This window comes from Rhea pennata, chromosome 1 (assembly GCF_028389875.1).
Source record: "Rhea pennata isolate bPtePen1 chromosome 1, bPtePen1.pri, whole genome shotgun sequence".
NCBI classification, from domain to species: Eukaryota; Metazoa; Chordata; class Aves; order Rheiformes; family Rheidae; genus Rhea; species Rhea pennata.
The window spans coordinates 63,045,025-63,069,049 of NC_084663.1; the positions used below are offsets into that span (position 1 = coordinate 63,045,025).

The 24,025-nt window shown below is 42.0% G+C and overlaps 1 protein-coding gene across 1 annotated transcript in view; it reads left to right on the plus strand.

Annotated features, from left to right (window-relative positions):
• Positions 1-22,962, plus strand: part of AKR1D1 (aldo-keto reductase family 1 member D1) — a 36,502-nt gene extending 13,540 nt beyond the window's left edge. Inside the window, exons 2-9 of the mRNA XM_062569771.1 lie at positions 4,287-4,454; positions 8,575-8,691; positions 12,925-13,002; positions 15,663-15,785; positions 17,544-17,653; positions 18,049-18,214; positions 18,973-19,055; positions 22,796-22,962. Of these exons, the coding sequence (XP_062425755.1) occupies positions 4,287-4,454; positions 8,575-8,691; positions 12,925-13,002; positions 15,663-15,785; positions 17,544-17,653; positions 18,049-18,214; positions 18,973-19,055; positions 22,796-22,838 (888 nt within the window). The 3' untranslated portion in view covers positions 22,839-22,962. The remainder of the gene's footprint in view (positions 1-4,286; positions 4,455-8,574; positions 8,692-12,924; positions 13,003-15,662; positions 15,786-17,543; positions 17,654-18,048; positions 18,215-18,972; positions 19,056-22,795) is intronic.
• Positions 22,963-24,025: the final 1,063 nt, after the last annotated feature.

The window sequence follows — 24,025 nt, forward strand, 5'->3', positions numbered from 1 at the left end:
AAATAAACATATAGTATAAAGTTTTGAGACTTGCGAATTTCCCTGACCTTCAGCTGGGAGGGTTCCGTAAGGCCAAGATTTTACAAAACCCATTCCCTAGGTTTTCTTGCATTTTTTTTTTTATCAGAAGCATCTTAGACCAGAGTCTGTTGGAGCTAATATGCCATATCAGAGTAAACAAGCTAGTGCAATGAAAATAGGAGTAACTACGACTCTCTTAGTTACTAACTGGGCTTGAATTGGCTGTGCCACCTCCCCGTGGTCCCACCGGATACCCCTGCCGGGGGAACCAAGTGCACAGCCGTCCCAGGTGTAACGGTGGTGACTAGTAGTTGCCTCTGCCCTGCCGTAGAATCGGTTGATCTTCGGCAGTAAAGGGGGGATTCAATTGGCTTCTAGCGGGTTTCACAGTCCCCCCTCTAGCCGCTGGCCCAGTGGTGACCTTTCAAAATTTGGGCATGGTAGCGGTCCCGATGACCATCACTGACCTGGCTCTGACCCGCTTGGGGAATGGGTCATCCCAACCCTACCGGACGTGACATGGCATGCCCCTACTTGGAGCAGGATCGGCTTTGCTTGCCTGCCCCGTCGGCTAGTCGTGCGAGTGATGGCTGGGGGAGACCTATCCAGTGGTTCCTCCCCGAGCCAGTGTCTGTGCTCTCCCGGGCATTGTAGCAGGGCATGGGACCCTGTGAGGTCCCCTGGCCTCGTGTGAGACAGCAGGGACCAAGTGGTAGGCAGCCTACCGCCTGACCTAGCTCAGTAGATCAGGCATGCTGCTTACCCTCTAGCTTAAAGACAGAGTAAAATTCTTCACATGGACGGTGAGTCTGTTCTTTTTCTGGAACCGTTGATACCCTGTCTATGCCTACCTGACTGTGTGCTGGAGGGACTTTGTTGGGAGCGGCACATCTGCGAGGCTTAAGTTCGGGCTGCCCAAATACCATCGGCTGCACCACGCCCCGGTTCCGAATTCCATCCTGGCACAGACGTTGCTCTTGTTACCAAACGACGCTTCACCTGATTTGACTTGGACTGACGAGCCATCCATCAAATTCAATCTGGAAAAGGTACCTTGTATCGTACAGGGTTCGTAAATTAATGTAAACCCATCTGCAGTCTTTGGTAATCAAGACCTGATCCAAGAAAGTCGCCACAAGCCCATAAAGAATAAGATTAATCTTTGAGATGCAGGAGTCTTTCACTAGATTATTTGTACAGAGGTGTAGAAATTCCATACCAACGATTGAGAAACATACAGAAGTTCAACTCTTATATAACTAAACTGATTTAGCCAAAGGCAACTGAAGTTTACTATAACTGCAAGTTTTCTCATTTTCTTCTCTTCCACCCACTCCCCTTTAAGTCTGCAATTATACCATTCCCCTAAGTATGATAACGTATCCTTCTTTACCTATTTTTTTACTTCCCTATTGAACAAAATGGCCAATACCTTTGAGAAAAGATGTGACTCAATAAGTAACATTTCCCTGCTCTGCAGAATTTATCTTACAACTTCAGGAAAATTGGGAGCCACATTCAGGTAATCTCACAAAAGGGCAACAAGATGAGAGAGGAAATCATAGAATCAGGCCCTGAGCCTACTTCCAGACTCTTCAACAAAAGAAGAAAAAAGAAAAAAAGATCCCTTTATCAAAGTAATGCTCTCTTAAATATTCTACTTTCATACGCTCAAGCAATACAACTCAAACAATCTAAAGAGGTCTAAATGCCACACTATTAGAAAAATCAGAAAAGTTCATATAGAAAATACATTTTTTTATTTTATTTCTCTTTTGGATAATTAGTCATCATCTGGACTTTAGCTTACGAGAGCTTTGAACTGACCCCCCCGGCTTTGTCAGTCAACCTGAGCCGAGCATCTGAAGCTACAGCTCTGCGTGCTCGTTGCTGAGACAGATGTACAACGTTAGCGTGATCAGTAACTGAAAACTTGTAATTCGCATGCCAAAGCCTTTTGTCTCCCAAATCCTGCCCTCGCAAGTTTCAACAGCGCACGACGTGCAGAACGTGTCTGAGTCTGTCGCTGCTCCGTGCCTCGCGCATCCGCGACGCTGCCGAATGCGCCCCGAGCGAGAACCAGCCGTTGACTGTTCCTTTAGCGCTCTTAGCTGCCGTGATCTTCCTCACACCCTGCTGACAGCTAGGAAAGGGCTCTGGCAGGGGCCGAGTGCACCTTTGGGAGGCTCTCGCGCTGAAAACAGCGGAGCATTTGAACAAGTGCTTCCTTGTCTCCCTCAACTATGTGGACACGGTTGCGTCATAGCTACTCTCAATACTTTATCATGCCAAATTGTGCTATTCTGCCCCTCAGCGCACGTTCAGGTCTGTAATAAGTAAGTGTAAGCATGGTTAGCTTTGTGTTTTAGGTAAACTTTAGGTGCAGTATCTTGGACTAGAGTGGCCCTCCTGGGACAGAGTTACAGTCCATCCAGTCGTGTCCGCTAGTGGCTAAGGCTGAGGGAAAGCTGGAGAGCAGAGCGAGTGTGCAGGGATTCATCTCGTCACCCCAGAATAATCTTTCAGCAGCCTGCAGCTCTGGGACTTAGTGGAAGAGAGGTTGAACTGCCATCAGTCTTCATAGGTTTCTCTTCCACGAATGCAGAAGGGTGGGCCCACGTCCTTGGTCACCACAGCATCCCGGAGCAGTGAGTTTCACAGTTTTCACATTCCGAAGTCATGTGTTTAAGCTTTCTGGGTGATGGTATCCCTGTTTTGCTGTGCTTTAGGAGCCTCAGAACTCTGGCTGAGCAGTGATGAGGCAAAAGTGGCCTCAGGCAGGGCTGTCCCTGGCCCATAGCAAAATAAACTATCAAGCAGGTAGTGGAAAAGCAGCTGCTTATTTTATGGCAATCTCCTGGAAAACCAAGCTGGTGGCTGTCTTGCAGCAAGGAGGGAGACAGCAGCTACTGTGGGGGAAAGTCTCTTCCCAATAGCATTTGTTGCCAGTTCTAGTTCTTGCCTTTTTTAGCAACAGCAGAAACAAGAAATCTGACATCCTCTCTTCATACTTGCTCTCCATTCCAGTTCTCTCAGGCCCCTGCCTTCCTCACAGGAGGTGAAACTCGGTCTTGGAGCCTGTACTTGGAGACAGAAAAATTCACCTTTTAGTATCTACTTCTGGCAGAAGCAAAACTGATGTTGGCTCTTCTGTCTTGACACTCTAGGTGGTGTTGCCTCAAGGCAGATGTCTGATCTGCTTGTGCAACATGCAGCTTGGTGCAACTGATGCAACTTGAGCAGGTGCAGTTTTCAAAGCAGCAGGTTAATTCCTTGTTTCAGTTTTCCTTTGAGTGGATCAGATGTCCCTGTCTCAACAGAGCAATGTCTATGAAAACAGTGGGAAAACATTGTTGCCACATGTCATTGACAGCCCTCAGACATCACTACTTTGAGCTGCCTTCTCCTTATGCAAAATGTGACAACAATGAGACATTTTCAGTCCAATTTCAGTGACAGGTCAAAAGACTGTAGTGGAATTCATGCTTTTTGCTTGGTTTGGCCTACCTACATTTTGCTTGCAACATTGGCGAATGGGAAACAGGGCTATTCTGAAAAAAATTTGTTGTTTTGGTAAAGATGAGTAAACTTAACTGCAATATAGAGTATAAAAATATAGTTGTCATTTGCACATATCAAGAGATTTCTTGAACACATCTTAAACTGAAGCAGTAAGAGGCCTAAAAATGTGCACAGAATCATCTGCTGGTTCTTGCCCAGACTATAAAACTGTCCACAACTGGGAGTTTGGGTCACTAGATCCTCCTGAGCCATCCACCTTTTGGATGGTGATACCACCAACAGCAAGTTGGTTTGAAGAGAAAGAAGTTGCACCTGAATTTCTTGTTCCCGCTCTGCTGAAAGCTCTCCTATGTCATAAGTTATTCAAACAGCTTCTGATCAGATGGATGGTTGACCAGCTCTGCTACACCTAAAGCTCTGTTCCACTTGAGGAAGAGATTTTATCAAATTCCTGTTGCAGGAAAGTCGTTACTCTCTAGATAAGAAATTCTGAAATCACTTTGACACCAAATGCATTTAGTTCTGCTTTCTGAGGACTCATGTACTTGCTCTTCCAGTGAAGTTTCTTCTTTGTTCCTCTTTCCAGTGTAATGCCATATTTGTGATGTTTGGAGCGGGTGAGGGGTAGTTAGACTGGAATAATCCCAGCATGACCCTTATGTGTATCTCACTGACTCTATGGCATTGCAACAGACACAAGCAGGAGGCTGGAACTATGTTTATTCTTTTTCTTCTCCTGTCAGACTCCCAAAGGTACCTGTTTAGAGTCGGTGAAGATTGCCATTGATACTGGTTACCGCCATATAGATGGTGCATTTGTCTACTACAATGAGCACGAAGTGGGACAAGCCATCCGGGAGAAGATTGCAGAAGGAAGGATCAAGCGAGAAGACATCTTTTACTGTGGCAAGGTGAGAAGTCGCACTTGGATTATTTACACTAAATCCAGGATTTCTGTGAGTGGGCTTTCCTAAGAATGCCAGGGGTCAATATCTGGCAGGCTTTTAGGCCCTACAGCCTTTATTTTTTGACTAGTTTTACCACAATGCCTTACAAGCATAAGATTTGTTCTGTAACTTGGGAGTCACTGTCGCGCTCGGTTAAAAGCTCAGTTAGCAGTGGGAACAGTACAATATACATTCTGCCTGGCATCACAGGTACCTGCAAGTTTAGACCATCACGACATTCAGCAGTGCTGTTACTGTCCCACATGCTGTGCGGGCGTAAGCATTTGTATAGTCACACCAGGAACCCAGTCTGGGCAATGATCCTGCAAATGAGCTATTTTCTGTTAGAACAATTCTCTCAGGTTTTCTGTGAGATTGCACAATGAAAGAAGTGGGAGCAAGTGTGTGTGTGCGCGCGCGTGCATGTGTGTGTGTGTACTGGAGAACAGCAAGTGCTTAAGCTGGCACTACTGCCAGAAAATTACTCATCAAGCCGCACCCTTAGTTACTGTATCATCTGTCATTAAAGAGATCTAGGTTCGAGAATTGACCCACTCGGAGAGAACAGGTTATCATACTTTCTTTTTAGATTAACAAGACCATTCAGAGTTACCCATGAGCTAGTAAATGCTTTAAAATCCCAACTGTATGAACTGATGTTCTACTAGAGGAATGAAAGGGGGAGCATCTGATAAAAGTCAGTACAAATACAATTACTAGAACATAGGTATAAGAGAGAGAGCTTACGGCAGATTGCTGAATGAAGATCAGATGCCCTAAGAAAATTAATGGAACCTGTGCAGTTTGTAGTGGAGTTTACAACCTCAAATTCCCCTTTCAGCAGTGCTTCTTTAGACATATCAGCCTAATATTTCCCCTTTCTCCTTTTCCAAGTAAAATGTAGTCCACAAAGGTTATTCAGCTCTCTTGGAAATAAGTATCATAGTTCCTAGAGTGAAAGATCCCATGGGAGAAAAGGTCTGTTCTGTGCTGTGAACAGTTTGGTTGAGCTCTGTGTTATGGGAAACTAAGCTTCAGATTGAGTTGCTTGCAGACCAAGTGGATTATCAAAGCGATAGAGCAATTTCCAAGTAAAGCAATTTCCAGTCTGTAAAGTATGCAAGTCTTTTCCTAGTCCTCTGCTCAGTTCTACTGGTAACAATCTTGCCATCCTGAGCAAAGTTTCATGTCCTCAAATTTTCCACCTTTATCAGGGTAGTCTCTCAGGCCAAAAATGTTGATTTGAGTCAGTCAAAATATTTTGTTTAAACTGTTTTACAACTTCATTACTGCAAATTACTAGTGATCAAAAACACAAAATTGTGCCAAAACTTTAGAACCAGATGTCCTAACAATTTTGAGTCTTTAACTTAGCACTCTGCTTCCCCGACTGTTTTCTCTTTCTCTTCCCCCCTCTCTTTTAGATCTTTAGGTTCAGCAAGGGTGCACCTCTTGTTAAAACACTACCACGACTTCAAACTTACTTTTACAAATAAGCCTTTCTATATTCACTTCTTTGATCCAACCATTAGATGATTTTCCTCACTACTTAAAAACTGAGCCATTTATAATCAAGAAATAGAAGATGCAATTTCGTAAGTTCAAATTTTCCAGGAAAAATAAGTTGTTCCCTAAACTGAACGTCCTAGTAGTCTCTGCAGTTCCCAGTACTATGAGTCAAGACCTATAGTTTCAACCTTACTTATAATTATGAGTTGGGATACATATGGGTTTGTCTTTCTGTACTCTGTCTTGTTTGTGCTTGAGAAAACAAGGGTTTAAGCTCAGATGCTCTGGTTGACAGTTCATTAGAGCACATCTGTAGTCTTTTTAAAAAAAATGTTCAAAGGCAGATACTCAAGCACCTCTTGCAGGTTCTTCCCTAAACAAAGATGATGCAAATCAAAAGCTGGTCCATCAGCAGTGACTACCAAGAGCAGCTTCACTAAATGGCAATATTACTGGAATAGTGACTTTATACAATTGTGCTGCATTTGCCAGTTGAAATCATCAGCACTTGCACTTGGCTCCTGCTGCTGGCTGGCTGATCAGACAGAGCAGCTCAGTATCCAGAAATTTTAGAGGTTTTCTATCAATTGCCAACAGCTCTCTTGGCTTATATAGCAAGACCTTTTTGGTCTCTTCTTTCATCCCAGGATATTTCTTTCGTTAAACTAAAAGTAACATTTCCAGGGAATGTGGTGTCCTGAAATGCCAAAGCCAGCTGGCAGCTTTGACAGCTCTAATGTCTACATGGTTTCTACTTACGTAGATATTACAATAACTTGTACAAATCATGAAAACAGTTATGAAACTCTTAAGTTTCCGTGGCATCTATGCATTAAGGTAGTAAAAACATTTGCCATTTCTGAATGCTGTTTCTTTAGAATCTCTACAGTTGTTTAAAATAAAGTTTATTCACTAATAGTTACTTGTTCAATTCTGCTAGCAAAGGCACTTGGAAAGACAGCTCCAAAACTACCAATATACTTCAAGTTATTACATTTCCAAAATCCAGTAACAAAACAAACTTGACATAAGAGGTATACAGAGTCAGCTCCTTAGCTGTATTTAAGCTCAAAAGAATATTTCACATGTAAAATGAAAATGTAAGTTTGGCAAATGCTTAAAAAAAATCTAGACCAAAGATTTCCAGGAAACCTAGTGGAACATGAGGACTCAGAGCAAGACCTTGGTCCCTCTAATACAGTAGATCTCAACCAATGCAACAAGCGCTTAACAGATTATCAACTCTTCATGCCTTGCAACATACAGCTGGTATAAGGCCCGGTATGAATTTCCAAGTGCTGACCCCTGCTTTCCTATATCCCCTTATGGTAGCATCAGATGCACTGTTCTGGCAACATGCGAAGTTCAGGTTAATATGTCCTTGCCTCTGCTGGCACAACTGAGCAGGTATCTACTCTCTATCCTGAGCCTCTGAAAATAATCTGTTTTAAAAAAGTTCTATACTGCTTTAGAACTCAGCCAAGCTTTCTTTAACACCGTTAATCACTATCTTCTCGTGAAAAAAATCTGAATTCAAGTGTTCCATGCCTCAAAGATGGACTCATTTTACACCTTGGCATGCTGTGACTGTCTGTATTGGTGGCAAAACTGGCTAGGCAACAACTGTACCAACAAATATCTGGATTTTCCAACCAAAAAAAGGCCAAAGATTTCAACATCACTTCAAATGTTAGTTTTGCATACTGAAGGAAAAATAAGATTTGCCAGGTTGTTGTGTGCAAGCAAATGGCACATTTAACCTTCAATTGTGCGTTAATACTGGCTTTTGTGGGTCTTAACTGCAATAATCAGTTTACAAAGGGCTCTTGGTTACTAATTACCATGCTATGGTTTTATTCTAGTAAGAGATCTGCATTAGCAGAGTTCGATTAGAGATAACACTGAAAGCTAATCAACTGAGCACCCCATAGCAACCTCGGGCGTAGCCCATCAAGGAAACAGTTCTGATTAAAAAGAGTAAATAGGCTGTGTTTTGACTAATCACACCTGCTTCACAGTAACTAAGCAGTAATACATCTTTCAGTAAAGTCTGAGTGAGGGGCAAATTAAAACTCCTCTAGGTCAGGGTCTGTGATCGCATGAGAAAACCAAAAGATTCTCTTTGTTTGGCTATTCAACAGCTAGCTCACATGATCTTAGCCTCTGCGTTAAAACATAAAACTGACCACAGATTTCTTGTGGGAACAGTCGAAGTTTTCCAGTGAAAGCATATACTTGGAAAGCTCAGAAAACAAAATGAATCTGTAATTCATTGAGCAAGAATGTGCAATTTGTCCAAGTGAAAGAACCTGTCCTATGCAAACATGTGGTGGCAGCACAGGGACAGCTCTGGTCAAGGATTCACATCTTACCTCTATATCTTCCTCCGGAAGAAGAGAGAATAAAACCCACTTGCCTTTTTGTTGACGTAGACCACAATGGCTTTACACTGTGTGAAATGTGCCCTGTCAGAAGGACAAGGGCATGGTGGGATGTACAGCTGGAGAATCCTCACCATACTTTCTGGTAACCAAAAAAAAAAAAAAAAAAAATGACTCTGTGCTTGCTTCCCCAGCTGTGGAATACCTGCCACCCCCCAGAGCTGGTGCGTCCAACACTGGAGAAAACGCTGAAGATCCTTCAGCTGGACTACGTTGATCTCTACATTATTGAGCTGCCCATGGCTTTCAAGGTGAAAAGAAAAATTGTCCTAAAAATTTGCACAGTTTGCTTGAACCAAAGTCTTTGCCTAGCATCCTCCATCCAGCTTCCAGCCCACGCTGAAAATAACACTTTCACCAAATCATAGTCTGCAATATACACTGCCTGGATACATTTCTTTGTGGAGGGGCATATAGCACATGTGAGAATAGTTACTGACAGCTGTAGGATAGGATTTCTCCACTGTAAGGAGAGGGCTCTTAACTGGGATTGAAAACACACTTTCTACATTGAAGAATTACTGTAGCTGAAGCAATGTGTGTGTCTAAAACCTCTCTGAGATACGAGGAGAGAGTCACCAGAGGAAAAAGGGGCTAGTGGCAAAGTTTGTGTGAGTAGCAGAGGGGAAGAACCACCAAGCGGATTTCCTTGCTCCACCCCAGAAACTGAACAATCTCAATAGCACTAAAAATAGTGGGCAAATCATTGTAGTGATTTTAATCTTCTTAACTCTAGAGTGCTTCTCAGACAGTTTTCATAGATCACAGTTGGCCCCAGACATGAGGTGTCCATCTCTTGCTCTCGAATGTCTGAAAAGCTAAAGTCTCCTGTTCCTTCATACTGCAGGCTCTGGAGAACTTTTCCCTGTACTCACAAACCTTTCCAAATGCAAGGGTCTCACATGTGATTGCACGCCTCCTCTGCAACCAGCCCTTGTGGATGCCTGAACTTTCCAGTTCCATCATCAAGCTGGCCCTGGCTTTAGAGTTTTCCCTCTGCAAGTACATAACATAATAGCACTAAAATTTGAAAACAGAGCCTCAAAACATATTTGAGTGGCTTTGAACCAATAAAATCTTTTTTTCCTGGAGAGAATAGGACCAAGAAATTAGCTGGCTAATTGTTTCAGGGGTGTGTGGGGTTAAGCTCTAAAGTTGGCTGTATCTCTTTTTGCAAGGAATGCAGTTTTACAGTTATTAAAATTGTACTCTGTCATGGATTCTAAACTGCTAGAACCACTAGATAAGAATGGATTTACCAATATAGCCATCACCTTAGACCTGTAGCTCCTTTTCTCCTAGGGAAACATTAAAGAGTAATAGGACTCATATTAAATCTTTTATTTTTGTGGTCCCATGTATGGAATCCTTTTGGGTACATTTTTAAAAAATTCCCACCACTTGCAATTTCCTATTTCCCCTAACTTCTGTTTGTATTCTCCAGTAGTTCATTCGCCCACATAGAGAAGGTCATTGTCTCACAATATAAAGATATAGGCAGCTGGCTTTAAAGTAATGTACATCTGACTCCCTGAGGCCTGTATCAACAAGCTGAGACACTAAGAGTAACAGTCCTGGAACTTCATTCATGTCCCTCTTGAGAGAAGAAAAAGCAAAGTTACTTTCTGCCTTAAAAAAATATACATTTTTGGGTGCCAAATACAAAAAAACGTGTTTCAATGGTGACAGGTTTCCTGGTTTTTCTCCCTTTCTCTCTCTCTCTCACATACACACACTTCCCACATGTGGTACTTGTCTTTGGTGAGGAGTGTGCACCTATAACACTAACATATTTCTATTCTGCTCTGCTCTGTGAAAGCTGATTACTTGAAAGAGCTCTTTTTCTCCCCAAAAGCTCTTCTCTCCTTCTAACAAAACTGGTCTCTGCATGAAATCAGTAAAGAGCATGAGACAAAGGTTACAGTCCCACTCCAATAAACTGGTAAGCAACCTGTTTCTACAGGTCCCAGCGATGCAAGCTCTCACAGGAGCTTTCAGATAGAGTAGAAGGAATCTGTTTTCTGAGAGCACTGCTCAAAGGAGGAAAAAGCCACCACCTCAGCACTTCTGCGTGGATCAAGAATGGGGCTAAAATCTGGAGTGATTTTAAACATTGACTTATTAACACTGACCAGCATCTCCCTGTTCTTTCTGTTATGCCTCTGCCCAGCGAGCTCCTACCTCCTGGCAGGTTTTCTAGGTGGTTTTCTGGTTAGATAGATGACTGATCGATCAGTGAGCACCTGTGTACTAAACTACCTCTAAAAGTCCCTTCCAAGCTAAATTGTTCTATGATCTAGATCTTAGCCTTAAATTGAATAAGCCTGTTCCCAGTATCTTCTTGTTTTGAGAGAATAAATCAAAACAGATCAAAGGTCTAACTATTTGACTTCCTGTTGCCTTCTGTTTACACAGTAGGCATTCACAAGTTCTTAAACAGCTCTCTTGTGAAAAGCCCACTAATCAAAAAACATGTTGGGAAAGCAATGGGCAGGCCTATCTTTTTCCACTTGCGTTGCTGATGAAATTGTTTATCGTGGGAGCAGGGTTTTTCCTCTACTGATGCAGAAGTTACCAACTTCTGTATTTTCAACATGCAAATAAGTTGTTCGGTAGCTTTTGAGGTGTCCACAGACTTTGACCATACCCTGATGCTATCGGAGCCATGCACACTAGCAGTGACTGTCACAGCGCTTAGGTAGTGGCACTGGCACCACAGGAAGCCACTTATGTTTAGTCTGAGATCTGTGGCTCCCTGCAGGGCAGCTGCAAGAAACAAAGAGAACACAGCCCAAGTAACCATGATGTTGCCATCAAAACTCTGACTTTCCAGCGGGGCTTTCTTCTGCTTTCTCTGTCTGCAGCCAGCTCTCCCATTCAGGAAATTGCTTGCATAGAAAAGAATAGCTTGGCAGACATAAGTACTCCCTGGAGACTACTGGGACAGAGACAACCTTACTCCGGCAACTGATGCAGCTCCCTGTAGGTAAAAGAAAGGATTAATCCTTGTGGAAACACACAACAACTGGTATCTCTAGACTCAGTCAAGATAAGTTCATATTCAAGCTACTTTTCATCCTAACTTTGCTAGGTTTTTGGAACGTAGGTGATAGAAATAGAGGAAAATGAAGGGGTTGATGAAACAGCTGACTTAGCTGCTGAACATTGACTAATATAAAAAAGTAATGTTGAACAAAAGTTAATGAATTAGAAATGGAACAGAGTAAAAAGACTTGAATTCAGAGCCATCCCATGAACTCAAGGATCTGCCATGCTATGTGCAATGAGCCTGTAGTCAATGGATAATTTGGTGGGATATCATGTAGTAGAATGGGGTGTTCCAAAATCCTAGCAGTAGTTTTGTAAATAAGGCTTCTCCACCTAAGCTATGATGAAAATTAGTCTGCCTTCTCATAATAAAAATGTATCCAACAGTCACCTACCTCCTTCTAGTCAAGATTTTTTCCAGCAAGACATAGCAAAAAGCTCAGTAGTTCTTTGTGGAATTCATTGAGGAAAGCCAGCACATTTGGAGGAGACAGTCTTACAGCTGTAACTTAGACCTAAATCTCTGAAATCTGAAACTGTGTTTTCCATAGGCTCACTTTTCCCATGAATCTGCCTTGAATCTGAACTTCTTGACTGAATTGGGTGGTGCCAGTTGCTGATCATATTAGTCACAGATGCATGTTCCCAAGGAATTACTCTGTCAACATCTTATGTACGGTATCTTTCTGAAGTCAGATCAAGTATTAACCGTCACAGGAGAGTTTTCTTTGGAGAAAAAAAAAAAAAAAAAAGTGAAATTAGGATCAGATAGACAAGAGGAGGGCACTAAAGCATTGCCTGCAATAGTAGTGAAATGCCCAGCAAATAAAAGTAATGCTCTTAAGCACTAAATATCAGCTCATATGTCATCCCTGAAGTACTGTTTATGCAGGACAGAGATAGGAAGAAAGAATTGCTAGTGTCCAAAGAAAGACAGATAATGCATTTTAAAGGTTCATGGCATATCCGATAGCCGTGCATTTAGCCCTTTACTAGCAGTAGCTCTTGGAAATGGTCCCTCCAGCTGGAACTGGGAGCTGATTTGGTATTATTCCCAAGTACAGCACAAGCACAAGCAGAATGGGGCAGAGAAGAAGGAAGGAGGGAAGGAAAGAAGAAAAATATATATGTATGTGTCAATACTCTAACTCAGTCCTTTGGAAGAAAACTAGTCCTTCAGATGTTTTACCCTAAAGGTCAAAAGTTTATTGAAAAATAAGGCCATCCTGGAACTCTTGAGTATATACTCATATGATAGTTCAGGAGCGCATCCAAGGACTTTCTAGCAGTGGACAGTTGCTGCAGGATGTGGTAAGACCAGCATGAGTGACCTATTGAACTTAGGGCGTTTCAGAGAGCCTTTGAAATTTTGTAGCAGAGATTGTGGAAAATCTTTGTTCTGAGGAGTGAAAGCTTTTTGTGGTTTTGCCTTTCAGCCTGGTGATGCGATCTACCCAAAAGATGAAAATGGAAAAATTATCTACCATGAGACAGACTTATGTGCCACTTGGGAGGTAAGCAATCATAACATTCATAAACGCTTTAAAAATGCAGATCATAATTCTCAGCTTTATTTGGGGCCTTCATAAACAGAGCTGAGGAATATTGATAGGGCATATGGATCAAATTCTACTAGCTAAATTTGACTCCTGCCTACAGGGATGCTGCTTCTTGCCATCACTTAATTAATCTTCAAAACAAAACAAAACATTTGAGACATTTGATATCCACATTCCTTCTTTCAGAGAGTGCATTTGCTAGTTAAGATAACTGTAGCTTTATTCTAGGCTCTCCTGTTTATCAGATCTTTGCAGCAGGAAAAAGTTGGAGCCCTGAAGAAAGAAGTGATTGGATCCTTCTCAGAAAGGAAAGTTCTCACCTTCAAGAGAAAAACAGAATTTGCCCTGAAGCTCACCATTAAAAAAAAAAAAAAAAAAAAAAAAAAAAAAAAAAAAACAGCAAAACAAGTTCACTCACTTCTGAATTTAGTTACCAAATGAGGTTATAAAACATGGAGGGAAGCAACATTTCTCTGAAGGATGACATCCTAACTTTGTGGTGTACTGAAGTCCTGTTGACAGATGTCTCATTAAGCCTACTGCCAATTTGTCTCTGGATCTCAGGTGAAGCAGAAAGTGAGAGTAGCTGTCTCCTCGTATACCTGCCTTCTGAAGCCCTAGACACTTTGAATCATGGCCAAAGCTGGTCATCCCTCCTTCTGCACCAAGTGTGCTGCAAAAGTATCGCTAATTCAGCATGGTTCACACTAAGAGAGTTACCTCAAAGGCTACTATATGCTCTACTTCAGCTTGCACTGTCCAGAGTTGGATAGTCATGTCCTGATTTAGCTCTATGTGAGGTGCAGTGAATAAAAATGGAAATGCAGGAGGAAACTCTGAATAAAAGTACAGGCTGCAATAGAGCCCTGTGGTGGGCTTTGGCTTTCTCCTGGCCACTGGCCACCAGGCAGGATCTCAAGGCAAGTAGGGACTTCCCTTTTAGCTGTTTATCATAGAATCAATAAGGTTGGAAGGGACCTCTGATCATCTAGTCCAACCTCCCTGCTCAGCAGGGTCACCCAGAGCATGTTAGACAGGGTTGCATCCAGGCGGGCTTTGAGTATCTCCAGAGAAGGAGCAACAAGGACCTCCCTTGCTGAAGCCCGGGCTTGAACCGGGGACCTTTAGATCTTCAGTCTAACACTCTCCCACCTGAGCTACATTTTTCTTTCCCAAATGGTGGTGTGACTGTTCTCCATGGACAGCACCTGTGTGTGTGTGTGCGTGAGAAACCAGCATGTAAGTGCATGCATGTATGTAAGGATCCTTGTGAATGTAATGTTAGACAGGGTTGCAGCAACAAGGCCTCCCCTTGCTGAACCCTGGGCTTGAACCAGGGACCTTTAGATCTTCAGTCTAACACTCTCCCAGCTGAGCTGCCTGAGCCCCCAATGCTATAATATATTATCATTGCCTGGGACTGATGCGGTTCATTCCTCTGATTCACAGGCTAGTTGTTCACATGTTAAAAGCAACAGCTGTCTGAACAGTATTATATTTTTATCTTCAAACTTGTGCTTATTGTAAAGGATATACTGTAGTAGCAATTCTTTCTTCAGCTAATAAGCCAGAAGAAAAATAGCTGGTGCGACTACCTGGAAATAATACCTTCAGTCTAAATAAAACTGGCTAAACTCAATCCAGATAATTTCACTGTGTCAGTACAGTGTTAACAAACAAAATTGACTCCAGATGACTATATTTGCTGACTTGTCACTGAGTGATACAAGGCATATGAGGCCAACTAGAGGTCGTCGAATATATGGTGCCTCTTACCTCCCCACTCTCAGTTGCTGCGAGATACAAAGGAATAACAAAACTGTTAGAAGAGGCCTCCAGCTCCAGTCTTAGGGAACAGCAGTGGTGGGGTCTGCTCTGCATCAAATAGCCACTGAATCACTTGTGTGCAGAGTTTCTGGGCACAGAGGGGAAGGCTATAGGAAATTACCATCTCTCCTGTTAATTGCTCAGAAGATGAAGTTGATCAAGAGGGCTAGGGCAGGTATTTGTATCCAGTATTCATAAAGCTGCCTTAACTATTAGAACTTATTTGAAATACAGAGTATCTAGAATTCCTCTCTTCCACCTTTTTCTTCTACTTTGTCCTATACTTAATTTTTCTGTGCTGGTTTTCTTATGTACTCTTCCAGATACTTAGGTGACTTCACTAGATAGAGACTTCATACAGAAAACTATCATGCAGGCAAAAGGAATAAACTGAGTGATCAGGAATCTGTTTTGTTCACTCTCCCATCTTCAGCTATGAACTAGTGCTAAATTAGCTCAAACTAAGTAAAACTCTTCAAAAGCAAATATCTGACACTTAAATATCCATATCTCAAACGTATCTTTCATCTTTCCAGACAAATTCTACCTTCATAGGAGGTATAAAGCCTTAGGGTTTGGTCTAGAAAGTGGGTCTGTGGATACCCTTGTGCTGAGATTAGACTAGCAGGATGGCACAAGCCCTCATGGTAATAGAGCTGCTAGCTCTGCTACAGCAAGGGTTTTTCTGCAGTCTCAAGAACAGACTATGCTCCACCTATCTTCAAAACATATGCTGCAAGGAACCAAGCCAGTGTTTGGGACTCCACCAGTCTCTGCTTTCTTTGCAGGCTATGGAAGCATGTAAAGATGCAGGCTTGGCAAAGTCCATTGGAGTATCTAATTTCAACCGCAGGCAGCTGGAGATGATCCTGAACAAGCCGGGACTTAAGCACAAACCTGTCAGCAACCAGGTATGACCACAAGCCAAGGTCAGTGGCTGCAATGGTGCCACTGCTGTGTATAAAATGCAAAGGCAACATGTGGCCTAAGCTGCCATGTGCAGAAGGGTGACGTACACTTTGCCACGGCTGCTGCACTCCATGCTGTCACACTTCCATTTCTAGCTTGAAAATATTACTCACGCTATTTAGGCTAAAGATAATATTTGAAGGTGCTGGAACAATCTCTCTCCTCAGTTCCTGCTCCAGGACTATAAAACTTGTGCCTCTGTGCCAAGCTCCATAGCAAGCTTGGATGCTGAGTAAATGCAGATTTTAAATCTCTGCCATGTATCTTATTCCAAGTCCAAAACATTCCCAAGACAAATGATTCAGGGCTAACCAGTCATTCAGTGAAGCCATGTCTACCTCAGCTGACACCAAACGAAAATAACCCTAAGTATCAGAGAACCTGAGTCACTCTAGGTTTCCTGGCCATTAGAGGTAACTCCTAAAATTCCTGGACTTGCTCTCCTGTGCCCTTCCCATAAGAAGTTCAGTGAGAATTGGAGAAAAACCTATTAACAAGGAGATCACAGTAAGCAGCTGACTTGAACTGAAGCTGTGAAGAGGATAAGCATGTCTAAGTTTTATGATAGGAGGGCTCAAAGACAGCGGTAAGTGGCAGTGACCAATCTGAACACCTACTACCTTTGACTCTGGCATTTGGTAGTTCACTCTGTTTGCTGCAACTCACTTGGAAACTTTTCTGACTCCTCTGGCACAAATGAATATCCACATTAGCAGTAGCAGAGGAGACACCAAAGACAACCTAAGAAAAGGAGAATCTTCCCACCCACAGCATATGGCCTGGAGGACTGGGACCTGTGCCAGGCAGCACACGGAGGCTGACCATAGACTTCATTGTTGCCTTTTGCCTACGTAGAAGGGGCAGCCTGAGAGAGGAGGAAATTCCATCACTGTTCACTAGTGTTAACATACTCAGTGGGTACAAAATGTAATTGCTCTTTCTGGAGTGCCCATAAGACTGTACCAAACATTCCTGCAGTTTCCTGGAGTCAAGGGAAACTGGGGAAAACATTAAGTCTAGTTTAGGAAGTTGTACCAGGTAGCTGAAAACAGTGGTTGCTCTGTCACCTTGTAGATATCCCTCTCCCAGAAGTTGAGAACACAAGCAGAAAATCCCTGTTTTTAAAGGAATGATGCACAGTGTTTGCAGTATGGGAGGGTAAGGCTCTTAAACAAGGTTGTAATTGTCGTGGAGATGTCTCACATTTCAGATATTCCCCCTCAGCTTTCTGTCTGGGTCAGCTCATGACAGCACTTCCCCTAAAAACAATGTTGGATTAGCCATCTTGAATGCAAGAAGCAGAGAAAGACCTGCACAAGATGGGGAGGCTTCTCAGTTTCCATCTCTAGTCAGGAAGGTGGCTTCCCCCACCTTAATCTTCCCACTTATTGCCACCTTTCCACTAAGGGCCAATACAAACTTCCTGCAACCAAATTACAACCATAGATGTCAAACTGCTGTCCACTCCCCCCCCCAAAAAAAAAAAGAAGAAAAAAAAAGAAAGAAATCTAAAATCTATCATCATCACTCAGTGGTGGATGATTAGAATAGTAATCGGAATGAGTTTTACCTATTCCTGAATTTACTGATGGGCTTTCCTGCAAAGGAAAGGTCGTCTCTGATCTATAACTCTCCCATACACTGGGATGTCATCAGTTTCTGTTCTGTCAATTAATTGTTCTTTCTGCCTTCTCTTGTAGGTTGAATGCCATCCCTATTTCACCCAACCCAAACTCTTAGAATTTTGCAGAAAACATGACATTGTTATTGTTGGGTACAGTCCACTAGGAACCTCAAGAGATGAAACATGGTAAGTCAGCATGTTTCTTTCTAATACTAGGGCTGCTTTACATACGAAGAATAATAGACCTCCACTGCTGGTCCTCTGCATTATTCTGGAGAACGCAGACTTGCAACATTGCTGCTGCATTCTCTTGTCAAAAAATGCCAGCCGTCTGTAAGTTTTCCATTACCAAAAAGCAAGTGTTTGTAACCGAGAATGCTGATGTTTGGATGAAGAGGTGCAATCTAAGTCAATATTAAGATATCAGATAAGATGGAGGACTGTCAAGTTCAACTGTTTAAATGTCCTAAAGCTTCTCCTTAAACCTTCACACTACTTAGCAAAGAATCTATGAATAGTAGATGACTATGCCTTTTGGCAGAAAAATGGGACGATAATTTCTTTCTTTTGTTCTGTTCAAGGGTAAATGTATCCTCCCCTCCCTTACTGAAGGATCCCGTGCTGAATGCCATTGGTAAAAAATACAACAAGACAGCTGCACAAATTGCTTTGCGTTTCAACATCCAGCGAGGGGTGGTGGTCATTCCAAAAAGCTTCAATCCACAACGCATCAGAGAGAATTTTCAGGTAAATCCTTACTCTGCTGGTGCATGGATGTTTACGTTGGTTTGGCCCCTGTGGAAGGTCACTTCCCACTTTCTTTCTGTAGACAAAAGGCTTTATCATTGTCAAGTTTTGTCAAATTTGATCCTTTTGGTCCCCATTACTGAATGCTACTATGATGCAACAATGGCAGTACAAAGTAGAGAGGAAATTCTGACATCTCCAAAACCCCATAAGTGGCTAAAATTCCAGCTGATGGTGTATACTGGAGCACTAGTTGCTCTGCTGAGCAACACAAGCAAGATGAAGTAATTTGGTAGGTCCACGGTCTAAGGTTGCTGGCTGTAGACATTTGGGAATGATAGAATTGTTCTGCCCCATGTTCAGGCACGGTTCAGCTTTGTTACTGAAGGGAAGATGATGCACACTGGTGTGTCCAGAAGGTTCATAACCCCACCATCAGAAAACATTTAGCTTGACACCATTCCCAAGACATGTGCTCCTGTGTCTCTTGCAGCACTCTGTACTAGGTTGCTCCCCACTTCCCCTACCAGCATATTGCTTTTGAAGCCAGCAACCCAGTAGGTCTCTTCTTGGAAGAGAGCATAGCCAGTGTGACTGGACTTACTCATATCCTCAAGACTTGCATACAAATGAAAGCAAACTTTTTTTTTTTTTTTTTTTTTTGCATTTTTATGGATTTCTGAAATCTGGAACATATTAATATTGATGTTGTTTGTGACAAGCAATGCTAACTTATTCCTAACATCTCCTTCCATTAGATCTTTGACTTCTCCCTCACTGAGAAAGAGATGAAAGAAATTGAAGCACTGAACAAAAATGTCCGTTATGTGGAGCTGTTGATGTAAGTCCAGGAGGAATCCTATGTACTCACTGAACACTCCTGTTTTCTCAGAGGCTCTCAAAAATCACTTGCTTTTAATGTCTTTATTAAAAAAAAAATATTTTAAGATCCAGCTTGAAAGTCAAAGAAAATGTGAGAGCTCTTTAACACAACCTTCAACATGTTCGTGGGCCACTTACAAAAACAAATGTGCAGTACTTTCTTACAGCTTAGGTTTCAAAAGCCCATCTCCTAAAAGATGACTGAATCTGGGTGTCTCAATCTCTGCTCCATCTTCTTAAGCACTTTCTGTTTGATGTTGTAATAAGCGTCCATCTAGGTGGCCCTGCGTAGCCACTATTGCTGCTATCAGAGCTGAACTTCAAATAGGTGTACTTTCTTGTCTTTCCTTTCCTAGGGCTAAGCAAGCCACGTTGTTGCACAAATGCTACTGCTTATGGATTGTAACCCTAGTGTTTCCATAGGCATTTTGTCCTAAATTTCCAGGTGGAAGGCTAAGAACTAAGTAACGCTACCTGAACCCACAACAGTATCTGAAACCACAGGGATAACTCAGGGAGAGCGCTGTTCCTTCTCACTTGCTAGGGTTTGGTCAGGACAACAAAATTTGCCTACCTTACTTTCTTGTAAAACATGATACATCTTATTGACCACAAGAGGTCAGAAATTTAGTTTCTACCTTCTGCCTGAAGTCTGCTTCGGCAATCTGCCTCTTCTGCTGCCATGTTAAGTCGTACCTTCCTACACAGAGGGCAGAAAAACATGCAGCTTCTTTAACTACTAAATCACTTCCAAATTATCTCAGAGAACCAACAAGGCTTGGTCTCCTGCTGCTTGTGATTTAACCTTACCACCCAAAGTATTTTTGCTTCACTTACAAGCTGCACTTCTGAAGAAAGCTCAAACTCAAGGTCTCTTATTCCACAGGAGGAGGCCATTTGTTTTTCCTTCAACTCAAGAGCATCTACAGTTTATGACCAAACTCTATGCTTTTCCTTTTCTAGGGCATCAATGTGTAGCCAAATGCTAAAGGGATTCATTTCCATGCATTTCTCTTGTAACCTTGGATTATCTGTGTCTTGCCCAATTCCAGTGTGCTCAAGCACTAATAATAACAAAAAGTAGGACAGCAGCATCAATAGCACTCTAGAACATTGACTGTTGATCAAAGGATGGGCAATAATGTTGCAAAGACAAATAAACCACTTAGTGTACTGCTTAAATATGATAGGAAATATGAACCAGGTTAAAGCATCATAATGCAGTCCATCTTTCACATTTAAGCTCAGTCAGGTGCTTAGAAGCTTTAGTTTCTTAAAACTTAAAACAGCCTTTCATCAATTAGCAACGCTTATTTCTAGAAGGCCTTTCACTAATTACCTAGCAGATTCTTATGTGTATTTTGGTATTGGAAATTGTTTGGGGTTTTTACTGCCAAGTTTTGAGTCATAACATCATTTAAACTCTGTTAGTGTGGATATACATGAAAAGTAACCTTGGTACAAATACAAGAATCCTTTACAGAGGCAAAGATAAGGGATGGAAATGCCCGCAGGAGGAGAACTTCCTAGGCCACTCACCCAAAACTAATAAAAACCAAATGTTTTGCTTTATTAGATCAAACTTCATAATGGAAACCCTCTGAGAACAAGAAAAGCAGGATATATAGAATAGATACCGATAGATGTATTTTTCACAGAAGTACTAGATTTGGGGAAAAAGAGATAACTATAGTCTGGCTTCAACAGTGAATAACAACTTCTTGGAAAAGTGAAACCACCATGTAAGTAGCAGCTAAATCTGTATCTGCCAACCAGTGTGTTCTTACACTAAGTGTCTGGAATGGACACTGTAACAGATGACTTGCCAGCCTAGAGAGATTTCTTATTTCATCCAGCAACAGTTATCCGAAAAGGTCAAATCATCATACAGAAAAGCTTCTGACTAGTTAACTTTGTTGAAAGCCTTTCACTGCTGTGATGCAGTGCAGGTAGAAATGGAAAATCCAGCTTTTCTGTGGCTCTTCCAGCTATCAACTGCCATGGGTACTGTGTGGAAATCTCTTGTTCCAGTAGTATCCCATAGGATTACCAATAGCATGAGTATATCCCATAGGATACTGCATTAACTGGAATGGGTTAGAAAGTTAAACACCTGAGCAGAAAATGGAGTTTTTGCAGAGATATAAATAATCCAGGAGATCTCAGTCTGAAAAGGTTTCTTCTCCCCTTAGGAAAACAGAAAAAAGAAGTATTGTGTGGGGTGAATTTTGCATTAATCTGTCTGCTTGACTTATTTTTTATTCTCCATCTCTACTATGGATGTTCTTCCTTGCTTGGACCAATTATTCAAAGCCACATCATCATCTTTGAGTGAATCGTTTTGCTGCATAAAAGGACCCAAGACCTGAGACTATTTAAGGGAGATCTGATTAGCAAGCTTGCTCTATAGATGGAAAATAGAGATTAGGACATTGGCAATCCCAACATTATCAAGTAATACTGGGAGGGGAAAAAAGAAAAAATGAAGAGCTGTGGCTTTTTTTCTTTCTTTTTTTTTTTTTTCTTTTTTTTTTTTTTTTTTTTTTTGAAGCAAGTCAATCTGTTAGTGTGTAAACAGTTCAGCTTGGCTGAATATCGGAATGAAATGTTTTGACACAACCAATTTAAAATGTTTGATGCCTTCCAGCCAGCTAACTTCAATATTATGAAATATATCCTTCCCAAATTGAAACAAGTCACAACTGGAACAAATGCCAACATTTGTTGTGCTTTGCTGTAAGGCAAGGCAGCCAGCTGCCACAGTGCACCTGAGAAGGTTCTTCAGAAACTCTTGTTTTTGCTAATGGAAAAATGTTTGTCAAGCCAGTGCTTGTGGTTTAGCATCATCATCTCAAGAGACAACTCTCTCTCTCTCCCCAGTCTGTCAAGTCATGGTCAAAGTCAGTCTCATTTTCACCCGCAGCTGGCCCTGGAAATTTGCCTGTTACCTTTTGTAGTGTTTCTGCATCATGCATCTTTCCTGAGCATGCATTTTCTATGGAGCCCAAATGTCTCTACCTTTGCTAGTATGTAACCACAGATTTCCATCTCTCCTCTGAACTGGGTCACCTCAAAACATCCTTGCAAGTACTCTATCACCAATGCTATCAACCAGACAGAGCATCTGCACCTAGGTGAGTTAGTTGACTTTGATTAACTAGGACAGTCATGTCCAGCCTGGATACAGCAGCCACATGGAAAAGCATCCATGCCAGACCAAGACTTGCTCATGCAAGCTCTAAGTGCATAAGCCAAAGTAGTATAAGATTTCTTGTCAGATCTGCTATCTCTGCCTTTCCTCCAAATAGACCCCTTATTTAGATTCCAGCTGAGAGGGCTTTCTAGATGTTTGAGCAAAGAAGTCTTCCCGCTTCTACCATGCGGGCACATATAGCAAAACCTTTCACCTTCCCTACAAAACTTCCACTGACATAGGTTAAATCCACAAATACAATGAGAATAACTGACCTCCAAAATCCTTCTGCTGTCATCCTCACATCCCACATCTGCCTTTAAGGAATGACATCCATAGGCCTGGAAGAGAAAAAGTGTCCTTCACTGTCTCTTCCTTAAAGCCTTCTAGAAACACTACTTAGGTATTGCAGGGAAGAGGTTTGCTGGGCAGAGAATAATTACATCAGTGACACAACATCTTGCTTCACCCAAGAAGCTCACTTGTTCAATCTGACCTCTCCCCAGGTGGCGTGATCATCCGGAGTATCCCTTCAGTGACGAATACTGAAAACAAAGAGCATCCAGGCAGGTTCCTAACTCGGTCTCATAAGACTTTGTTGAAACTTACCCAATGTTTGGTGCTTCAACTTTATGGGAGACTGTAAAAATCAGCATTAAAAACGTGAAATTTACCTCTGGTTGTCTTGTCAGTCTGTTACTGCTGATGCTGCAGAGTAGCTCCATTTAAGCTATTGAGTGTAGGTTTTTGGCTCAGAAGGCTTAAATTCTCTCAAGAGCATTGAACGTTCAAAACTGATATTTGATAAAACTGAAGATTTCTCGTGAGAAGAGGTTCACTAGTTCAGGACAAATCGTCTTCGCTTTTATGAAGACAATTCTATGCAAGACATTCATTGAATTTGAAGCAAGAATTTATGCTTCAGTAGATGTGACAGTAACACTTTGCTTGACAAGCTCAGGTGAAAGAATGTTAGGAGCAGGGAACTGACTGGATTGAAAATAGAAGTCATTACTTCAAGCAGTGAAGCCTGTTTCACTCTGACCAGAGTTTTCTGTCTCTCTGCATCAGCTGCATTCCTTAGATGCACTCGGTCTGGTTCCACATGCAACTAGTTCAGACCCTAAAGCATGAGCATGGTTACAATATTTCCTGTCATTCAGCACAGGAGCCTCAGTGAAACATAGGCTGGTCTGCAGCTCTGTTGCACCTATGCTCAAATGCGTATGAGGATGGTATTGCATAGTGTTGATTTTCCACACTTACTATACAACTCAGTATAGTCATCCTGGAGCTAGCACAAGGGTAAATACTTTGTGAGAGTCTCATTTCATCAAGTTAAAAGCCACTTAACCTCCTTTCTTTTTCCACACATGATGATTCACCCCCCCAAAAAAGTCTGTTCTTTTCTCAGTTCTGTATAAATTCCTGACCAAGATGTCACTGAATTAGGAAACTAATTTTTAAAGGAGGAGAAAGTTGCTTTTAATACCACTGTCTATCATGCTTTGAAACTGCAGAGAAACAGCATTTCACAGAAAGGGTGAGAAATGAGGCAGAAGGAGCCAGGCTTAACTCTGGACACTCACTTGAAACTGTCACAGCTCTCTGAAAAGAGGAGACTGAAGTGTGGACACAAGTAAGGAAGGGTCTGACTCCTTCCACAGAGATTTCTTTTTCAGAGCTCTTTTTTGCTAAATAAGTTGCTTTTTAGACAACACCTCTTTCTGCAGAAG